General features: G+C 40.6%; 2 protein-coding genes across 2 annotated transcripts; both read right to left on the bottom strand.

Annotated features, from left to right (window-relative positions):
* Positions 1–2,260: 2,260 nt before the first annotated feature.
* Positions 2,261–3,723, bottom strand: LOC130685648 (uncharacterized). The gene is made up of 6 exons (XM_057508963.2): positions 3,594–3,723; positions 3,469–3,540; positions 3,271–3,410; positions 3,017–3,200; positions 2,609–2,954; positions 2,261–2,506 (listed from the first exon to the last, which is right to left on the bottom strand). Exons 1-4 carry the CDS (start codon positions 3,619–3,621, stop codon positions 3,045–3,047), a joined length of 396 nt encoding a protein of 131 aa, XP_057364946.1. The 5' UTR covers positions 3,622–3,723; the 3' UTR covers positions 2,261–2,506; positions 2,609–2,954; positions 3,017–3,044.
* Positions 3,724–4,881: 1,158 nt separating this feature from the next.
* On the bottom strand, positions 4,882–18,605 carry LOC130685453 (dipeptidase 1-like). Its single transcript, XM_057508752.2, has 10 exons — positions 18,441–18,605; positions 13,601–13,760; positions 13,036–13,168; positions 11,630–11,780; positions 11,399–11,468; positions 8,825–9,001; positions 7,267–7,351; positions 6,856–6,931; positions 6,587–6,725; positions 4,882–5,623 (listed from the first exon to the last, which is right to left on the bottom strand). Exons 1-10 carry the CDS (start codon positions 18,569–18,571, stop codon positions 5,498–5,500), a joined length of 1,248 nt encoding a protein of 415 aa, XP_057364735.2. The 5' UTR covers positions 18,572–18,605; the 3' UTR covers positions 4,882–5,497.
* Positions 18,606–19,055: the final 450 nt, after the last annotated feature.

Here is a 19,055-nt window from a genome sequence, read left to right as displayed (position 1 = left end):
CATACATGGACTCTTTAGGTATGAAAGGAATTTTCTTGAAAATTTTTTGAATTTATGACAAAGCATTTCTTCTGCTTTTTGCCAACCATGTCTAATCTAAAAAAAAAATTTATCCAATAGGAAAGGATTTTCAGCATACTGGGAACACAACTATCAACAATGCAACATTCTAGGGGTGCTATTTTATCATTCAAGAGCCTTATACAATGATTTTCATCTGCAATTTGTATGGCCTTTGCCAAGCTTCTGCCAGAAGTTGAATCTATAAGTCATGTAAGTCACATGAGCAACAATTGAGATGCTTAATGGTGTTGTTTTTCTTTTCTCAGCATAGGTTAATAGTAACATTGGATCTGAAAAGATTCTTGGTTGGGTCAAGACACTGAATAAATTGTATTGATTCGATGGATGACATGACATTTCTATACTTAATTCGGATTCCCCAGACGGTATTTGATATTTAAAAAATTGAAGTGCATATCTGGGCTCCCTTCCTTTCCGTAGCCCCGTTTCCCCTTGACTCGTAATAAGCCCGTAGGGGGTCATGCCCCTACTGTACGGTATATATAAAAACAACATATACCGAGGTTTGGAGGGCTCTGGCCGGAAAGGGGACGTGGGGGTCCGCGTAGTCCGATGATGTGTTCACGGAGGGCGACGTGGCTACCCACAAATCCGAACTAAAGGTTAATCGCTCCTGTAAAAATGTTCCAAATCTTCAGCTCTTCTTCCGGCTTCTCTTAGCCAATCACCGGGTAATCTCCCCGGTGGGTCAACAAGGCAGTGTCTCCCCCTGCCTGGGTTGACGGCAACTTTTGAAAGGGCTATTATGCCTTTTTAAAGTTGCAAAAATAATTGTAATGTGCAGAGAATTGTCAATAAAATTTTTTTTATAAAATGTTTTATCCAAAATTTGTTTCTTTCATTGTCTGTGTTAGCCGTGTTCACACATTACATTTATCAACTTTTTTTTTTTCTTCGCATTTTTTGTTTTTGTCACCTTAAGCATTAAGCATTGTTTCCATTGGTTTATCGTTTATATGTTAGTATTCTATTATTATCCAGGGATCGAACCCTGGATGTTCGGCATACCGCGCCGATGCTCTACCAATGAGCCATGAATCATATGATGTCAAGTTGGCTTTTTTCTAGTTACTTGTGGACTTGCATTTACACTTAGAATAAAAAGGAAATGCAATTCTGCAATATACTCTTCTACATTTATTCTACTTCATATTTAAACATCTAATGAGGTTTGATCCCAGGGTAACAGGTGTCGCAACTGAAGGCTCTACCACAGAGCTATGAACCTTATGAAAGAAATAGAAAGATAAACATATACTTGTGAAAGACTGCATAAATATCCTAGACAATAACATATAATATGCGATAATAAAATATTTAGATATATCTAGTGGCTCAATGTTAGAGCATCGGCGTTGCACGCTGAATGTCTGGGGATCGGTTCCCATACGGGTAAAACAAAGTACAAAATTACTTCAAAAAATATCCAGATATTACATGTTGTTCCTTGAATCTAAGTGGAAAAATTCAAGAGTGTAATAAATATTAATTGAATACTTACAGATAAACGATAAACCAATGGAAACAATGCTTACCATCAAAGGTGACAAAAACAAAGCAAAGCAAAAAAAAAAAAAGTTGATAAATGTAATGTGTGAACACGGCTAACACAGACAATGAAAGAAACAAATTTTGGATAAAACATTTTATAAAAAAAATTTTATTGACAATTCTCTGCACATTACAATTATTTTTGCAACTTTAAAAAGGCATAATAGCCCTTTCAAAAGTTGCCGTCAACCCAGGCAGGGGGAGACACTGCCTTGTTGACCCACCGGGGAGATTACCCGGTGATTGGCTAAGAGAAGCCGGAAGAAGAGCTGAAGATTTGGAACATTTTTACAGGAGCGATTAACCTTTAGTTCGGATTTGTGGGTAGCCACGTCGCCCTCCGTGAACACATCATCGGACTACGCGGACCCCCACGTCCCCTTTCCGGCCAGAGCCCTCCAAACCTCGGTATATGTTGTTTTTATATATACCGTACAGTAGGGGCATGACCCCCTACGGGCTTATTACGAGTCAAGGGGAAACGGGGCTACGGAAAGGAAGGGAGCCCAGATATGCACTTCAATTTTTTAAATATCAAATACCGTCTGGGGAATCCGAATTAAGTATAGAAATGTCATGTCATCCATCGAATCAATACAATTTATTCAGTGTCTTGACCCAACCAAGAATCTTTTCAGATCCAATGTTACTATTAACCTATGCTGAGAAAAGAAAAACAACACCATTAAGCATCTCAATTGTTGCTCATGTGACTTACATGACTTATAGATTCAACTTCTGGCAGAAGCTTGGCAAAGGCCATACAAATTGCAGATGAAAATCATTGTATAAGGCTCTTGAATGATAAAATAGCACCCCTAGAATGTTGCATTGTTGATAGTTGTGTTCCCAGTATGCTGAAAATCCTTTCCTATAGGATAAATTTTTTTTTTAGATTAGACATGGTTGGCAAAAAGCAGGAGAAATGCTTTGTCATAAATTCAAAAAATTTTCAAGAAAATTCCTTTCATACCTAAAGAGTCCATGTATGATGTTCATTGCTGCAATGCCAAACGAAATGAAACATCTTTAGGGCCATTTAAGTACCCAGCTTCACCAACACTCTGAACGTAAAGGACAAGTTGTTCTTTAGCAAGAGAAGCAAAATTATTTGAGGCTTCTAGCTGTGACAGAACTATAAAGGATTGTTGTTACACAGGATTCATTCACACAAGATGGTACTTCTCATTAGACAATTTGCATACTCTATTACTTTACCTCATACCTTAATGGTAATGCACTTTCAGTGTTTTTCAACTGTAGGCTCACTCTTCCATCCTGTAACACTTCGAGACTTGACTTGATCTCCCACTAAAATTCTGTGAATGCAAAATAATAGCATTAAAAATACTCTTTTGATAGACAAAAAACCGAAAAGTACCTAATTCATGTTTTATGTTGAACTCATGCTATTTCTGGGTTTCCATACCACACCCATTTTCAACCCAAATACAGTTCCACAATTGTTCACTTCCTTCGCTGCATGGACTTATTACTAACAATTCTTTTAGTGCAGCACTAACAGAATTTAACTTTAACACACTGTCAGGTGGTAGACTGAATAACTAAACAATAAATAATTGTTTGTTAAAATTCTATACTTATTTTGAATTCTTATTTGAAAAGTTTAGGTACCTGACTGTGTTCGCCTAATGCCAATTCATCCTCATGTTCAGTTAGGGATGAGTTTGGAAAAACCTCCTTCACTGTTTGGAAACTGTTCCGTTCCAATTTGTTCTTTTCCCCTACCTGAGCTTGTAGACTCAAAATTTGAGCTACAAAACACAAATGAATAAAAGCAAATAAATAGAATCATTACGTATTAGGCCTTACCATCCTTAGCTTTGCTGTTATCTAATATTTTGTGTTGTTCCAATAATTGGGCCTGCAGCTTCATAATTTGATCTAATAAACAATAATTAATAACTGAAAACCAATATAATAATGTTTAAACTTACCATCCTTTTGTTGTATTATCTTATCCATTTTTCAATTGTTCCTCCAGCCAAGCGTTATTCTCCATCCACGCTACTGAACTTACTGCGAATGGCATCCAATGGACTGAAATTGCCTACGCCAGTAATAACGGGTCTGAGCGGTAGTGGCTACGTGTCGGAAAAAAAGAAAAAAGTGTGAATTATTTTTTTCTTTGGCGAATTTTTTTTTTCTTTGGCGAATTTTTTTTTTTTGGGGGTAAAACGGATTGCCATATGCCATACCTTTCCCCCTAGCATTTAAAAGAGTTAACGCCATCTAGCGGCGACTATGAACACTCGGAAAACCTATGGTTGAGTTTCATTGCCGCGCCCTCCCTAATTAAGACAGTTATAATGTAGAAAACGTTACGTTGCACTCCGCCGTCACGTCAGCTACTCGACAACATCAGTTTGGAAGCAACTGCACGATATCTGAGAAAATGTATAAAACATTTCTGAAATCCCCGAAACCTGTGTCGAATCCGTATTACAGCTATCGCCATCTACCGAGAAAAATATCGTAAAGAACGGTTCAGTGGTACCTAGACAGAATTCCTATCGGGAAACTTCATGGATTGGCAACAGAATACACCCCTCTCTTGGTATAGTTCATGGATTAACAACAGAACAGGAGTAATCTATTTTTTTTTTTTTAAGCAAACGGCGTTCCGTAATTATCCAATCCTATTTAATATAGCTGCCACCCTTTTCCATGTCAGCAGCATTACTAGAAAGAGTATTGTTATTTTCAAAGTTAGAAGAAATCAGTTAACGAACTCAGTGGGAAGTTTCTTGATCAAGCCCTATAGTTCCCCGTTGACGACGCTTTTAAAGAAAGCGCTCACACTTTCTGCGTCAGGACAGCAAAAAGACAGCGCCGGTTTTTTGTGCAATCAAAAGTTTTATGTCCCAAACGCTTCGGTTGCTCGATTCCTTTGGGGAACTTTTTCAGCAAAACTTCTGTAAAAAGAGGAGAAAAATGAATCAAGACCAGATATGGATTCGCTCTAAAATACAAAAAGACTGGGGCACTGGCGAAGGCCACTATTAACATTGTCTGGATTTGCGACGTGAACATTGAAATAAATGTAGTCAAAACTTGGAAAATGAAAAAAGTAAATTAGTGCATAGAACTAGACGAACATAGTGAAAGTTTTGTGTAAAAACCAAAATAAAGTTCCGACCATTACTATTAATATGAAGTACTTCAACTGTTACCACAGTAATAAATGTTTCGGGTCTTCCTTGTCTGTGGTCTACAATCCAAAACAAAATTCCAACCGTTTATGTCAACCGAAATGTCATCGCAATACAAAAAGATATTCACATACTTGTCCACGCCTACACAGTAGGCAGAAAAACACGTTTCGACGCAAACAGACGGCAACAAATAAATGTTAAAATAATACGAGAAAGGGGACTTAAACAATCATGAAAACATGGAATATAAAATTCCACGTCATGATAGCGCTGTCATGATTGCTTGTAAAGGGGATGGTATGGGAAACAAAAAACCCTATCCGTAGGACAATATTTCTCTTCATTGCTGCAGGTTTCAGCTCGCTTGCTTTACTTATTTTCAGGTGGCGCTCCACGAAGGAGGCAATACGACGGTAACAGTATAACAACAATAACGCAACGTAAATAAAGGTATAAATACAATCTGAAACGAAAGGCGGATGAAAGGGAGCGAGTGAATAAGGATCATATTATTCCATCTCCTCGGAAAATGCATGTCTGTACATAAATTTCCCATCTGTTGGCTAAGAGTTGGTAGGAGGGGGATTTAGGAAAAACAAGGTTTGCTGATGGGGCAGATGGCAATAGAGACATGGTTTGAGAAACGAAAATGGGGATATAATCGGTATTCAAAGAAGTTCCGCTCATCAAGTGACAACCGATTGAACGGCGCTGCGCTCCTGGTAGACGCACTGGAGTTGTCCTTTCAGCTCTTCGTTGGTGATGGACGTCTCGTCGGCCAAGGTGTTGGCTCGTCGAAGATCCTCTCGAACCTTGATCAATCAATTAGAGATCGAATCATTAAGAATCCAAAAGCATGACTAATAACGACAGAATTCTACACCCACTTTTTCCATTGAGAAGTTTAAAAAAGAAAAGTATGCCTACATTACGTTAGTATATACAGTACGTTAGTAATATTTAAAAAGATCACTGCACGATCGATTTCTCCGTGTATGGGAAAATGAGGCTATTCAGGTGCGCACGGGCACTTTGGTCCTATTACACCAACCAATTCCATCCGGCCTCGAGTTCTTTATTTTTACATTCCATCGTATATTTATTTATAAAAAGAAATTGAGAGACAGCAAAATAACGGTGAAGAAGACAGGAAGATCCAGAGAGGGAAAGGAAAACGGATGATAGAGGGAGCTCTCTGCTAACAAACTCACGCACGGATTGCGCTTCTAAACGTCGAAAGAAAACAAGGAGATAACTGCCTATAGCTGCGAATGATTTATTCAGTAGTGGAAAATCCCTAGCAGTGCATTCAAAGGTATTACAAAACTGAACCCTCCAAATTTTTGCCTACAGGAATTCTCTCTAAAATGTACCGAGTCACCTACAGATTATTATTATTATTTTATTTGTATTTTTTAAGGAAACGCAAAAAGGATATTTTTTTTTCTTTGCTAAATAAAAATAAAAGCAATGAGTACGAAGACAAATGTACAGAAAGTAAAACAGATTGTACGCATACGATAGTGGGGTTTCTCGAGTCTACTACGCTTTGCGGATGCAAGCACACGAAGGAGTAAATCCCCAATGATGACTTGCCTTACGCCCACACGCGCAAAAGAATGAAGATAACGAATTTGTTACTACTTGTTGTAGTGTTACGCCATTTCAATGTCATTAAGAGCCTTTTGTTGTGTGTGTGTCTGTGTGTCTGTACAAAACGCACGTCACTTCCTCCGCGTGTACAACATAACCTTCAAATGCAGCTAATCAAATACCTTTTCGACTTGCCGAAATACTCGGAGAAAGTTTAATCCAGCCAGCTTTCTCAGATCCTCCTCCGACCATGTTGGATCTTGCAACAGTTCGGCAAAAAGGTACGGATACTTGGAAACATCTTCCAGTCCTTGAGGCGTCCTATGATTCCAGGCAGGAAATGATACAAGCACGCATATAAGCTTCTTACAAGAAGTCCCAATGGTGAAAGTAAACACAACAATCAAGACGGAGGAATCAATAATTTCCTCCGCCGTGTAGGAAGACGTACGTGTTGATGCCGTCGTAACCTGCTCCAATGCCAACGTGATCGATCCCAGCGACACGCCGGATGTGATTGATGTGCGCTTTAGTTTTGTTCCGAAGGGTGTCCACAACAGGAGATGAGAAAAAACACGTCATTTATCGAGACAAGTCAGAGAAAAAGGAAGTGAAGAAAAGGAAATCAATGACAGGTAAACAACAAAATCGTTCTTAAATATGAACCTGAAGGTCGGGAAGAACGTAACAGAAAGGAAAAGGTAAAAGATGGCCAAGAGGAAAAACAACTGGAACAAAAAATAAAAATCGATGCACTGGATGTTCGTAGCTGGTGATGAAGAAGAACAAATGTGGTTGAGGGAAGAATCTTCTGTGGTATACAAGGCACTAGGTAAAATACACAACGAGACGAACCACTTACCGACAACATCCGGAATGGTCGTCGTCTTGTTGCAGCTGACGAAGAGGCTGAAGAAGCTCACCATCACTATACCACCGTTGGTCACCTAAATCGTAAGCAAACAAGGGCCACCGACACCACCACAACAAGAACGAAAGAAAAAGCAAAGTCAATATACACAGGATTAACGGGTGCGGCAAACAGCGACTGGGGTCAGCAAAGTTATGTAGCGCTTCCTTACGGAGTCGTAAGGCGACAGAGAATAGGAAAAGAAAACAAATCGATACCGCAACTCCTAAGTGCGCCGTCGCTTATGGAAACGAATGGGCATTACCTTTGCGATTCACAAGAGTTTTGCTGTTTCTTCCCCAAAACAAACCCATACGTAGCTCTTGCTGTATGTTTTCTCGCGCGTAGTTATTACTATTTGTTGTTGTATCTGGAGTCTAAGTGGAAAGTGAAAGTCTGCCCGGACATTTCCCATCCAATAATTAACCAAGTTTCTTTCTAGAAACACGCGAGTTTTTCTCTTTTTTTTTTTTTTAATTTCCACTTCTCTGTTTCTCCTACTCGCCTCTCTGTTTATTTACTTACTTATCTCGAGTTATAAGGAACCACTCTTTACGTCGCCTTTTTTACATGGGTCCTCTTCCTCCTCTCGCTCCATCTGTGCCCAAGAAAAGTTGTAATAGGCACGGGCGGGAGTGAGTTGTCGTGTTGACTGTTGTCCAGACAACTCGGTGCGAGGTTAGAAAACAACGACGACTATACAACAAGAGCAACAAAAGAAAATGGGATGCCATATAAAACAAACAACTCTCTCCAGCACGCAGCAAAACTTTGGCCTCTTTTAATCGTTAATTACTCAGCTGCATGTTTGTTTTCATTTGTCGACCAGTGGTATGGTGCCCATGGACGATACAGGAATATACAGTTTCGGTCGTTACGTTGTAGTAGACGTAGTGTGATCGCCGGGGCAACCGAGCGATTAGGTGTCCTTGTGGCCACTTGCCCGAAAGCCAATGATATCCCGAAAATAACCAGCAGACACAAGTGGAAGGAAAAAAGTAAAATGTGGAGGCGTATAAGATGGATCTCGGCCACGAACAACTGCACATACGCTGAAGTGGAGTAGGCAAGTTCTTTGCCTACCATCGGTTAAATAAAATGAATAGCTATTTCGTCTATAAACGAAAATGTCTGGAGCTTTTAAAAGACGTTGTAAACGTTGTGTTTTCTTGTTTTTTTTGCCCACCCCGAAGCTGTTCCTTGTACACAAGTAAAAGATAATGACGAGAACGTTGCGCTTATGCTGTACAACGTTTCGGCGGGATTCATGGCAGTGCAAATACTACTCGTCTGCTGCGGGGTTTATCTTTCTTCAGAACTACAAGCTCGTATAGTGGCTCACAGAATCGCTCTAGGCTGTATCCTTCCTATCAGAGGCCGATATATTATTTATGTTTTCTACGCGTGGGCATATATGTTTGGCAAGAGTAAAAAAAAATAGGAAGAAAGAGGTTTGTTCTTGTATGTGCCTGTTTGCTGTTGACTTAGAAAGTGTTTTGTGAATATTTACCAGTCTTTTGAGGACGTCGTCCGGCACGTTTCGGGTGATGTTGCACAGGGCCCGCGTCGACGAGTGGGAGAAGATGACCGGCGCTCGGCTGGCGTCCAGCGCGTGGTGCATGGTGGCAGACGATGCGTGCGACAGGTCGACGATGACGCCCAGTCGGTTCATCTCTTTGATCACCAACTGTGTGATAATGATTTAAGAGATGGTTAAGTAAAAAAAAAAAAAAGAAGCAACAACACAAAATACATTTGCCAGATGCTTTTCGTAAAGATTAAGGGCCTTCGTACAGGCTTACGTAATCAAGTTCTAAAAAAAAAAATTCTGCGCTCCATTTCTTTAGACAAGGAGTATCAATGAACAAGCTCAAATTAGGCTAGCAGATGAATATGATTTTCCGAATACAAATAAACTGATGGTGGAAAGAAATCTAAGTTAAAGGAAAAAGGGTAGACACCATCGGATAAAGGAGACAACAGGAAAAAAAAAATGCAAACGGGGAATAGAAAAAGAAATGTCTACCTCTCTTCCCTCTCTCCGTCGATGAACAGCGGGGAATTGTAAGCCTCTTATGTACTAAGATCAAGATGAAGCTTTTTATATTCTAAACTTCTATCTAGGTTCTTTTCGTTACGAGTATCAGGCTTAGATAGAGTCCCGTGAAACTCGACTAGACTTTCTATATCGTGCATCTCTGCAGCCAACCAGAGGCAGTAGTTTTTAGCTTTTGCAAGGGATTTGGTGCTTTCTAGATCTACTCAGTTTTTTTTTTTTGCTTTCTTTTTCTCTTTATCTATCTCAATCTTTCCGTATTGGAACTAGGTAAAACCACTGATGGCTGGTGCTAGTAGGAATCTACATTTGTATTCATAGTTTTTTTTTGTTCTTTCTCTAAAATTCGAAATCAAATCTTGATCGATCGAATAAACTTCTCGTTCACCACGGATGATTAAAGTTCCATTTTATTTTATTTTATTTTATCTTACTAAAAAATTTATGATTTTTGTGGGAAAAGAAACGAAAAAGCTATCCATACAATCGGTTCTGCTTTTGATTAGAGGTATAGTTATAGCCACGGGTTGCATTGTAGGTTTTCCATGGCAACCACTGGTGCAATAGGTGAGAATGATCGATGTTTTTCATCACCTGCTGATGTCTGAATCCCTTCATTCAAGCGGCAAACGCCCCCCCCCCCAATCGATTCATCAAAGCACTTCAATCGAATGGACACGAGGAAAAAGAAGACTCGGCCGGAACAAACATGAATAACATGCATGAACGTATCACAAGTAGACTTGGGATGCTTTGTTAAGAGGAACTGAACGGTACACGTCTACTTGAACAACTTCATTCACGATCCCGAGATCTCCAACAAATGGAAAGAAAAACAGGGTGGAAAGAATGAAGGCAAAAGCCAAAAAGAAAAAGTAAATATAAAGGGAAAAAAACGAAATGAAGAAAAGAATCAAGATGAATTGAACTCGACAGTCGGTCGACTGGACTGGACAGGACAACCAACCGGACACACACACTCACACAGAGAGAGAGAGAAGACGGCGAGGTAGTACACATACGCACACATATAAAACAGTATTTATATAGGCTATGTACGCAGTGGGTTCGCTTGGATGGCGGAAATGGATTGTGACAATCTCCCAGAGGGGAAGTAGCAGTCAACAAAAGGGTAGTAAAAAAAGAACGAAAGAAAATAGACCTGCATGTTCAGAGCTAGACTTGGATGGGAAAAAAACGTGGGAGAGAAACTATTTGTTATTTACCATGGCGTACCAAGATTTGGATTAGGAATCAACTTGGCCACGTAGCGAAACAACAGCGACACAGAATGATGGCCAAGACTAGTTGGTACTTCACGCTTGTTATAGCTTCGTGTAGTTGTGTCTAAGTGAGCTTTGTTATTTATTACATCTCCCCTTTTTTCGTGGTGTTTCTGGTTTACCAAGTGCCATCAATTCATAGGGACATTTATCGAAGATCGGCCGCTTCCGCCAGGTTCGAATCGTTTGGCAAGTTAATTACAATTACGGATAAGCGACGAAGACATTCTTTTATAAGGAAACACCTACGAGCTTGTTCTCAAGTCAATGGTTGACGAACCAATCAAAGATGAGAAGAGTCAAAGTATGGAAAAGAGATGAAAGTTGTTTCTAAGGTTTAGTCGATGCAATGCTGGATAATTCATACGGATTTCAGGAGACGTCTAGTTGTGGGCGGATTCGATATTGACATGCAATAAACATCAGTTGACGAACAATAACTGTGTTTCTGCCCAATCTAACTTCCAGACGTATAGCTTTGCCTGTCTACAGTATTGCATATTAATAAGTTGCATTACATTCCCCCAGTGGCAACGAAAGTTACAGTCTGTAGACGAGATGTTTTGATTTCGACAACTCAACGACGTAATCGAGCAATAACTATCCGCAATGGGAGAAGTTAGTTTTGGGGGACACTAACAGGGTTTCTTTGAATCATACTTTAAACTTACTTTCTTTCTACGGAATCATTACATCTATCACAATTCTATCGCAATTACATCATTAAAAATTATGAATGGTTTACCTTTCCAAACTGGGTGAGACCTCCTTCGCGCGGATGATGAGGATCGGCTTCGGCGATGGAACAATCTGCCCTAACAGTGAGCCAAAACGACAATAAAAGCAGTGTTAATCTTCCGGCGTACTAATTAACTCAATCATTTCGTTGGGAAGCAAAATCGACGGGATGTAGACACACACACACACACACAAACAAATCAAATAAAACCAATAAAAGAACAACTTTATACGCTACCATGGAGTATTGCACGTATGGGTGAGGGTTACGTAACGGATTCCTAGGTCATAGTAGGTGCGTAAAACACCAAGGCTGTTGCCCAGCGAATGGCCTCCCTCGACGCCCAATAAGCTGGCTATCCGTCCGTCGCGATGCGATTCTTCAATGCCTGCGAATGCATAAGAATAAAAATAAAAATAACAAAATAAAATAAAGACAAGTGCCACTACATAACAGTGCAGTATATATCTACGAACAACACGACAGTCTTATTTATACAGTACGTGGCCTGCGCTATCACGTCGCTCTTTTTTTTGTTCCTTTTTCCCGTTATATTACCACTAGTCACGTTCGTTCTACTTTTGTTTTCCCTTTTGCTGCCCGATAACCGCCATTGATACGAAGGGTTTGCAGAGAGGGGGGGGGAGGCTATTCTTTTTTGATTGTACATAGAGCCGGCGCTTTTCCGATCGATTGCGTCATAACTATTCTTCCTTTAGCCAGTCCTACACCCATTTTCTTCCTTTTGCATTATCTCGTAATCACACTCTACGAGATTGCTTGCGTCGGAGTCGAACAAGAAGGGCCCGTCTGCTGGTCCTCGAAAATCCCTATACTAAGCTGGCGTATAAGTATCCGGAGCCAACGGGCCGGGACATCAGTAGACATGCAGAGAGAGAGGCGGCAGAGAAGTCCAGTTGAAATGCACTATGCACACCGTACTAAGCGTTTAACGAGCCGCCTTTCTCTGGGCTCCCCTAAGCAAGCAGCATCAAACTCCATCTGGAAGTGGACAAATGCAAATTTTTCAGCAGACAAGTCGGTTTGCCCACTGTTTGCAAAGTCAAACTTTACCATTAGGCAAACTAGTCATGATTTTCCCTTTGCAAACATTGAGAAGGACATCAGCGACAGGCGTCCAGGCCTGTCTCCCTTAAATTGCAAATGTTTTGCCACCCAAGTCGCCAAAGAGATTGCCACTCTTCGAACTCTGTTCTTTTTTTTTTTTTTTCTTCTTTGAAAAAATCCACACACAGTCACTAGGGAGTCGTGGTCGGCATAACATCGACATTAACGGATGACATCAAAGTTGCGTCCCACTGCTGCTGCTGTTGCTTGGGGTTGGGAAAAGACGAATGATTTCTCGCACTTTTGCTCATCACGTTCCTCTCCCCGCCTTCTTTCTCATCCGTTCCCCCCTTCCCATGAGTGATATTTTGCGATTGGCTTTATATGGAGATGGACAAGTTTAGATTGATATCGTTACACATAGCTCTGCTGTACATTAATCATAGGACTCACAGAGAAGGCAAGATGGATGATGAAGAGAAATCACACAACATTTTGAAATCAATAACTTACACCGTTTGCCAGCAGACTACAAAAAAAAAACACGATGGCAATATACTGAAAAATTAACCTACCTTTGGCATCGACGGCTAATCGAAGATAGTCCGAGTATCGATCAACCATGCGCTTGATCAGATCGATCTGCTCCAGAGTTTGTTTGACGGCGTCCAAGTACTGGGCTCCGCAGGGGACGTAAGCCGCCCAGAACTGAAGTTTTGTTATTTTTTGTGATCACATGAAAAGAAGAGAAAGAAGAGGAAGAAAAAATATAAATAAACAAATATGAATAATACAGTAATCAGATGGTTCACTAGTCTTTACATCCGGGAGACATTAGTCATCGAAGAGTAATACAACAAAGACGAGGATCTTGCCACTGGGATTTTAAACAATACAACTATAAGAAGTTTTTTTTTTTTTTTTTTTTTTAACAATCTAGAAGTATATATACAGACTAGCAGAGCTAACAAACTAGAACGAAAAAGTTATAGGATTTAGAGAGAAAAGTTGTAGGTCAAACACCGCGTTTCAGAGTGCGTTCGTCTTGCACAGGTTCCCGTTTCCAGGACAGCTGCACGTGCGGTTGCTAGCAGAATAAGGGGAAGATAGATAGGCAGCATAAAGGGCGTATTATCTTACCTGAGCACCGACACGTCCTTCTCTTAGTCTCGGAAAATCTGTGTGCGACCAGGCACTCTTGGACCACGGGTCAAGATGTTGAAGGCCAGTTTCCAGGGCCCTTAGCGTGTTGAGCTTTCCGCCAGCAAATTTGCGGATGTTCCACGGCATGTCGTTGTGGCTGATTGGTCAACGTCATCGAATTAGTGGCGACCGCAAAAAAAAAAAAATAATAATAATAATAAAAATAGAGACAAACATTGATGTATCCGAGCAGTTGTTGTATGGCAGTCAGGTCATCATTAAAAGCTACGGACAAGTGTGGCTGAGGCTAAAGATCTCCCTCCCATCGACATAAAAAAGAAGGATGGATAGCGTTGAGAGATTGTGAGGGCGTAAGTGTGTGTTTCATCTTACGACGAGGAAGACAAGTCGCAACGTCTCACACACAACAGAGCAATGCATTACGATGGCGTATAGTAAATCGATAAAGTTCATTACGGTCTAGCCCAGTAATTACGTTGGAAGCTGGCAGCAGACGGGTGCATTTACCCAGTCGGCCAGAACGGCATTAGTTGCACACCAAACCGGAAATAAGAAGAATCCAGCATTGCAAAGCGCAAACTTTTTTTTTTCTTAACCCCACCTCGAAGTACACCCGAAAGAAAGACAGAGGGATTGAAAGAAAGTTGACAGAAATATGGATACATTCTACACAATTTGGCAAAGATATTAAAAAAAAAAAACAGCAATTATTGCTTTAAACAAAAAACTATTTTGTATAGACCGTGTTTTTTGCCACTCGTCGCTGGACATTTGTACCCAATGTATCACGCACACAAATGTAGCAATGGTAATTCCATACAACGAGGGATTTTCACGAGCCAACATACAAAAACGATTAGGTGATGAAGAGGATTATAACGCATAGACTCGCCTAGCTAACGAGCACCATACGAACGTGAATTGCAATGACCTGAAATGCTCTGTTCGCCTCAGTTTGATCGTCTACATTTTAATTGATTTATCCAGTTGCTTCACAGCCCCAAATAAACGAAACAAGGAAGCTTCGATGCGAGCAAGGATTGCATGTCCACTTTGACCATGTTACTTCATTATGACCGTCATATAATGTAAAAAAAAAAAAATCGCAAACAAATACGTATGCACTTAAACATACAATATTGCCTTCAAGGTAGGACCCCTGCTAAAAGGGACCAGAACAGTGCGTTGTGGCAAACAGAGCGGGAAATATGAAAAAGGAAATGGAAGAAAATGCCAGAACAGACTGATACTTTTTATCGATTGAAAGCGCATCGTATAGGCTACACGAATGCTTGTAAACATGCATCTGTACACGTGTCCTAATGTAAGGTGCGTTTAGATGGTAGAACATTGATCGAGAAGAAAGTTCATAATACTGGGTATGCATAAAAAATAATAGAAAACAGTCTTTTCTTGTGGGCCCTTGAATTGCGGGTTCTTTTTTGTCGGGTACTGTAGAAAAAAAAATACCAAGGATCTTATACTGTAGGTACAGGCACAAAAATAGATGTATGGAGTGGAACTCTTCACTTCTCTTCCGCTCGACCGGTCTCATTTCCGGCCTGTTATTCTCGTCTTTACAGTTGAATCGATAAGCTTTGCCTGCACGCGGGAAGGATGCCTTTTTTTTTATCCCTCCTTCATTCTTTAAAAAAAAAAAAAAAAACATCCGTCGGTTGAATTGATGACTTTTTAGGGGGGGAATCGAATCGCAGACAGCCGATTTTGAATATCAATCTCTCCGCTCTTTATGTAACTATTTATACGTGTAATCAAAAGCTTTTTCTTACCAATTGGAATTCTTGAATTTCTATCAATTTTTTTAATATTTATTTTTCCAATCGACGTTCGTCTATAGATTCCTCTGCGCCTCGCTTTAATTCACTCTCTTTCAATTGCATTTCTGGCTTTTACATTTGGCATGTCTCAGCGTCTGTGTGTGTATATTAATGGGCAACTCGATCCGTGATGGATTACAAAGGGGCTGTCGAGATGGCGGAGGGAACTATATCTGCTACGTACAGGATCACACTCCTCTTAAGAGACAATGGTAGAGCAGATGTACGGAACTATAACATCCAAGACTTAAGAGCTACGAGCAAAAAGGAAAAAAACAAAACAAAAAAAACAACTCATTGGCAGTAATGGACTTATCTTATTGCAAACGAGCGCCCAGAGGCATCCGGAAACGGAGGCTGCTCTTGTGTATGTTAGCTCTTACTGATGCTCAATTTTTTCATTTCGCTCAAGTAATACGTTAAAGGCAACAGTTAATTGAGTCGGTACTGCATGTAGTTTAAAAGAAGAAGAAGAAGAAGAAGAAGAAGAAGAAGAAAAAAAAAAAAGAAAACGAGGCAAAACGAATGGCTGGAAAACGAGCGTCTTGCCTTTGGAATAGGATCGGATGAAAGAAGGCTTTTAGAGTTAGTTTGTCTGTGGGAAGCAGAGTTTCATTTACATAAGTTTTTCTTACTCGTGCGGCCGTCGGTTGGCACAAGTTTCTAGCAGGGAAACGATTGCGCCTAAACGCCAAGGAAGGCTGTCAGCCCTTGAACGCAATCATTCACAAGTCATGTGAGACGGATCATTTTGCTGGAATTCCAAGAACGTCATCAATCGATTAGATCAGTTAGCTGAAATTCGCAGATATTTTGCCGTCTAGCAAACAAAAAAAAAGGATTTTCTCCACTTAAGCCTACGCGAGAAACGAAAGTCCCTCACCCATAAAATGTTGGTACCCAGAAATTAGATTATCGCTACACCGGTGACCAAACTTCATTCAAAAGTGTTACCGCCCAACAAAGCCTTCAGTAGGCTTAAATTGAATAGAGGTAAGAATTTTTTTGAAGAAAATCCTAGACTGTGACGAGATTCGAACTCGGGTCTACCAGCGATCGAGCGAAGTCTGAGAATTGCGATCTTCCTCCCATGCTTTCCCACGGTCTCCATGGCCTCTTTTTATTGACATTTTCACCTGTCGATAGTTGAACGAATTAGTTGGAATTGTACGCAACATCGTTAAACTCTTTATGGTGAATGTTCGGAAATCGTTAAATGTTCACCGCACGCCGAAAGTTCTGGTTCCGCCCTTTTCCACATTTATGCTGTACACGAATCTTGCGCGAAATAAGGCTATAAATCATGAAATTTTTTTTATTTTAAAACATAAAAGAAAAGGTTAAACGGTGGCGGATGGTTTAGTCGTCTCTCCCACTTGCAGAAGACGATGAGCGGCGAGCCGAAAAAAAAAAAACTTAATCAATGAATTATTTGAGTTTAGAGAAGTGTGGGGGTGGAATGATATTCTCACGATTCGCACTCCGATTGCGCTAGCACGTCTCCAAACGCGCTTGTGAATAAATTAGATCCCTCCACATAAAAAAAGGAAAGTGGCAATCGTTTTGTTATCCATCCATTGCTACGCGGAGCTGATGGATTTTTCATCACAAAGAACTCCCACTTGAGCGTCACCAAGTCAAGCTAAATCCTAATTCAATTTACATGGGAGATGAGATGCGCCATGGATGAGCAATAGACCTCAGGTTCGACCATGTTTAGACACACGCGTGAGCTATAAGTGCCCCTACGATCAACGCTAAAACACTTTGTGCGTGCGCTAATCCTACAAACATGAGTTCTACTGTGCACACACACACACACACACAGTAGTGATACGCTCTAACGCAGTTAATAGTAACAGTCGAGTAATCAGCTAACGTTCCGGCTTGTGTCGACTTGAAATTAGGCCCGCCAACTTCTCACGACCTCCCCAAAAAGGCCAGACGCATTGCGGCCACGCCCTGTGCAGATGAATCACACGGCGGATTTTGACAGACATCAACTTGTCATTTTACTCGACGCCGCAGTCCGTCTCTGTCTGAGCTATAGGATGGCCAATAGAGCTTCTCTCCGTGCTCCGAAATTCAAAAAAATAAAAGGTTAAAAACCCACCACGTAATAAGCCAAAACGGTGGGGGAAATTTACGAATAAGACGCAAATCTTTAAATGACAGTTGATGCATCGCGCCCACGTCATGATTTTCGGGAATGACGCTATTGTATACGAATGAAACCATTTTGCATGCGATTGCGTATTCATCATCAAGTGAATCAGCTGTATGCACAGCTATGCATCAATGGCAGCAGTCTCTGATCTTTCCAACAGCTGGATTTTCCGTAAGTGGTTATGCAAAAAGAAAGAAATCACAATGAAAAACAAGAAAAGAAAGAAGATTCGAAAAAAAAAGCGATGAGCAGAATGGCAATGAGGAAAGGAATAGCTAAGTAGTTGGGCTCTCCAGATGAAGAGTTTCGTTGCCACCAGAGCATATCAATAAAAAAAAAAAAAAGGGCAAACGAATAGAAATACATATAAGTATAAAGAATTGGGTAAAAAAAAAAAAATAAGGAGGGGGGAATTTTATGGTGTGGAAAAAACGAGTTGGTAGGGCCCCTTAAGTCGCTCACGACAGGAAAAAAATACTATTGGACAAGAATGAATGATACTCAAAGGAATGAAAGAAAGAACGGGAAAAGGGGCAAGAATTAGCATTCAAAAAGTGTCCATCATGACCCCCCAGCCGGTGTGCATTTCTTTCCATTTAAAAAGAAAAAGGAACTTTAGAAAAGAAGTACTGCCTCGTTTCAAATCAACCTTTTTTAGCTGCGTATTGGCATAGAGATCACTTAACATCATCACGCTAAACTTTAAGGTAGTAAAAAGGGGAAGTACTTTTAGCGAACTGAAATAAAAAAAAGAAGCACCCCCTTCTAAAAAGAAAAAAAAAAAGAAATAAGAAGAAATTCTGTTACATACCCGTCGACGAGAGGCACTTGAGCCAAGATGTTCTGGGCGGCGATGAGTCGTTCTTGCAGCGACGAGCCGGATCGTAAGGCCAGGGGGACTCCGACTCCGACGCCCGTCCCCAGTGCCACCAAGAGGGCCATGCACAGGATGCACCATTGCTTGCCGCCCACTTCTGCCGCTACGTTCCGTAAGAGTCAATGAATTTCAAAGTGTTCCACCCGGTGTCGATCGACATAAAAAAAAAAAAAAAAAAATAAAAAAAAAAAAAAATAAAATAAAATAAAAAGCTGGCTGAATAAAATAACAAGACAAATCAATGCAGCATCCTAGCAACTCTTCTTTGGTGGTGGTGGGGGGGGGGGGGAGAGCCTTTAAGTATACTTTTAGCGTAGTGTCTCTTTTCAAACGAAACCGATAGGGGACTCGTTATTCCACCTATAATAGCTTTGCTCGTAAAAGATCGTAGCGAGACGAGGAGTCAGTTTACTATAACAATACCGGTGTTACGTAAGAGGTGCACGGAGTTTAACGGGGACCTAGCAACAGCGTTTGTAATAGGCGATCGCTTTTGGCGGACAACTATCTGAATGTTGTGCCTCTTTTTTTCGTACGTAAAAAAATTTA

Source organism: Daphnia carinata, chromosome 3 (genome assembly GCF_022539665.2).
Source record: "Daphnia carinata strain CSIRO-1 chromosome 3, CSIRO_AGI_Dcar_HiC_V3, whole genome shotgun sequence".
NCBI classification, from domain to species: domain Eukaryota; kingdom Metazoa; phylum Arthropoda; class Branchiopoda; order Diplostraca; family Daphniidae; genus Daphnia; species Daphnia carinata.
This window is presented reverse-complemented; position numbering and strand designations above follow the sequence as displayed.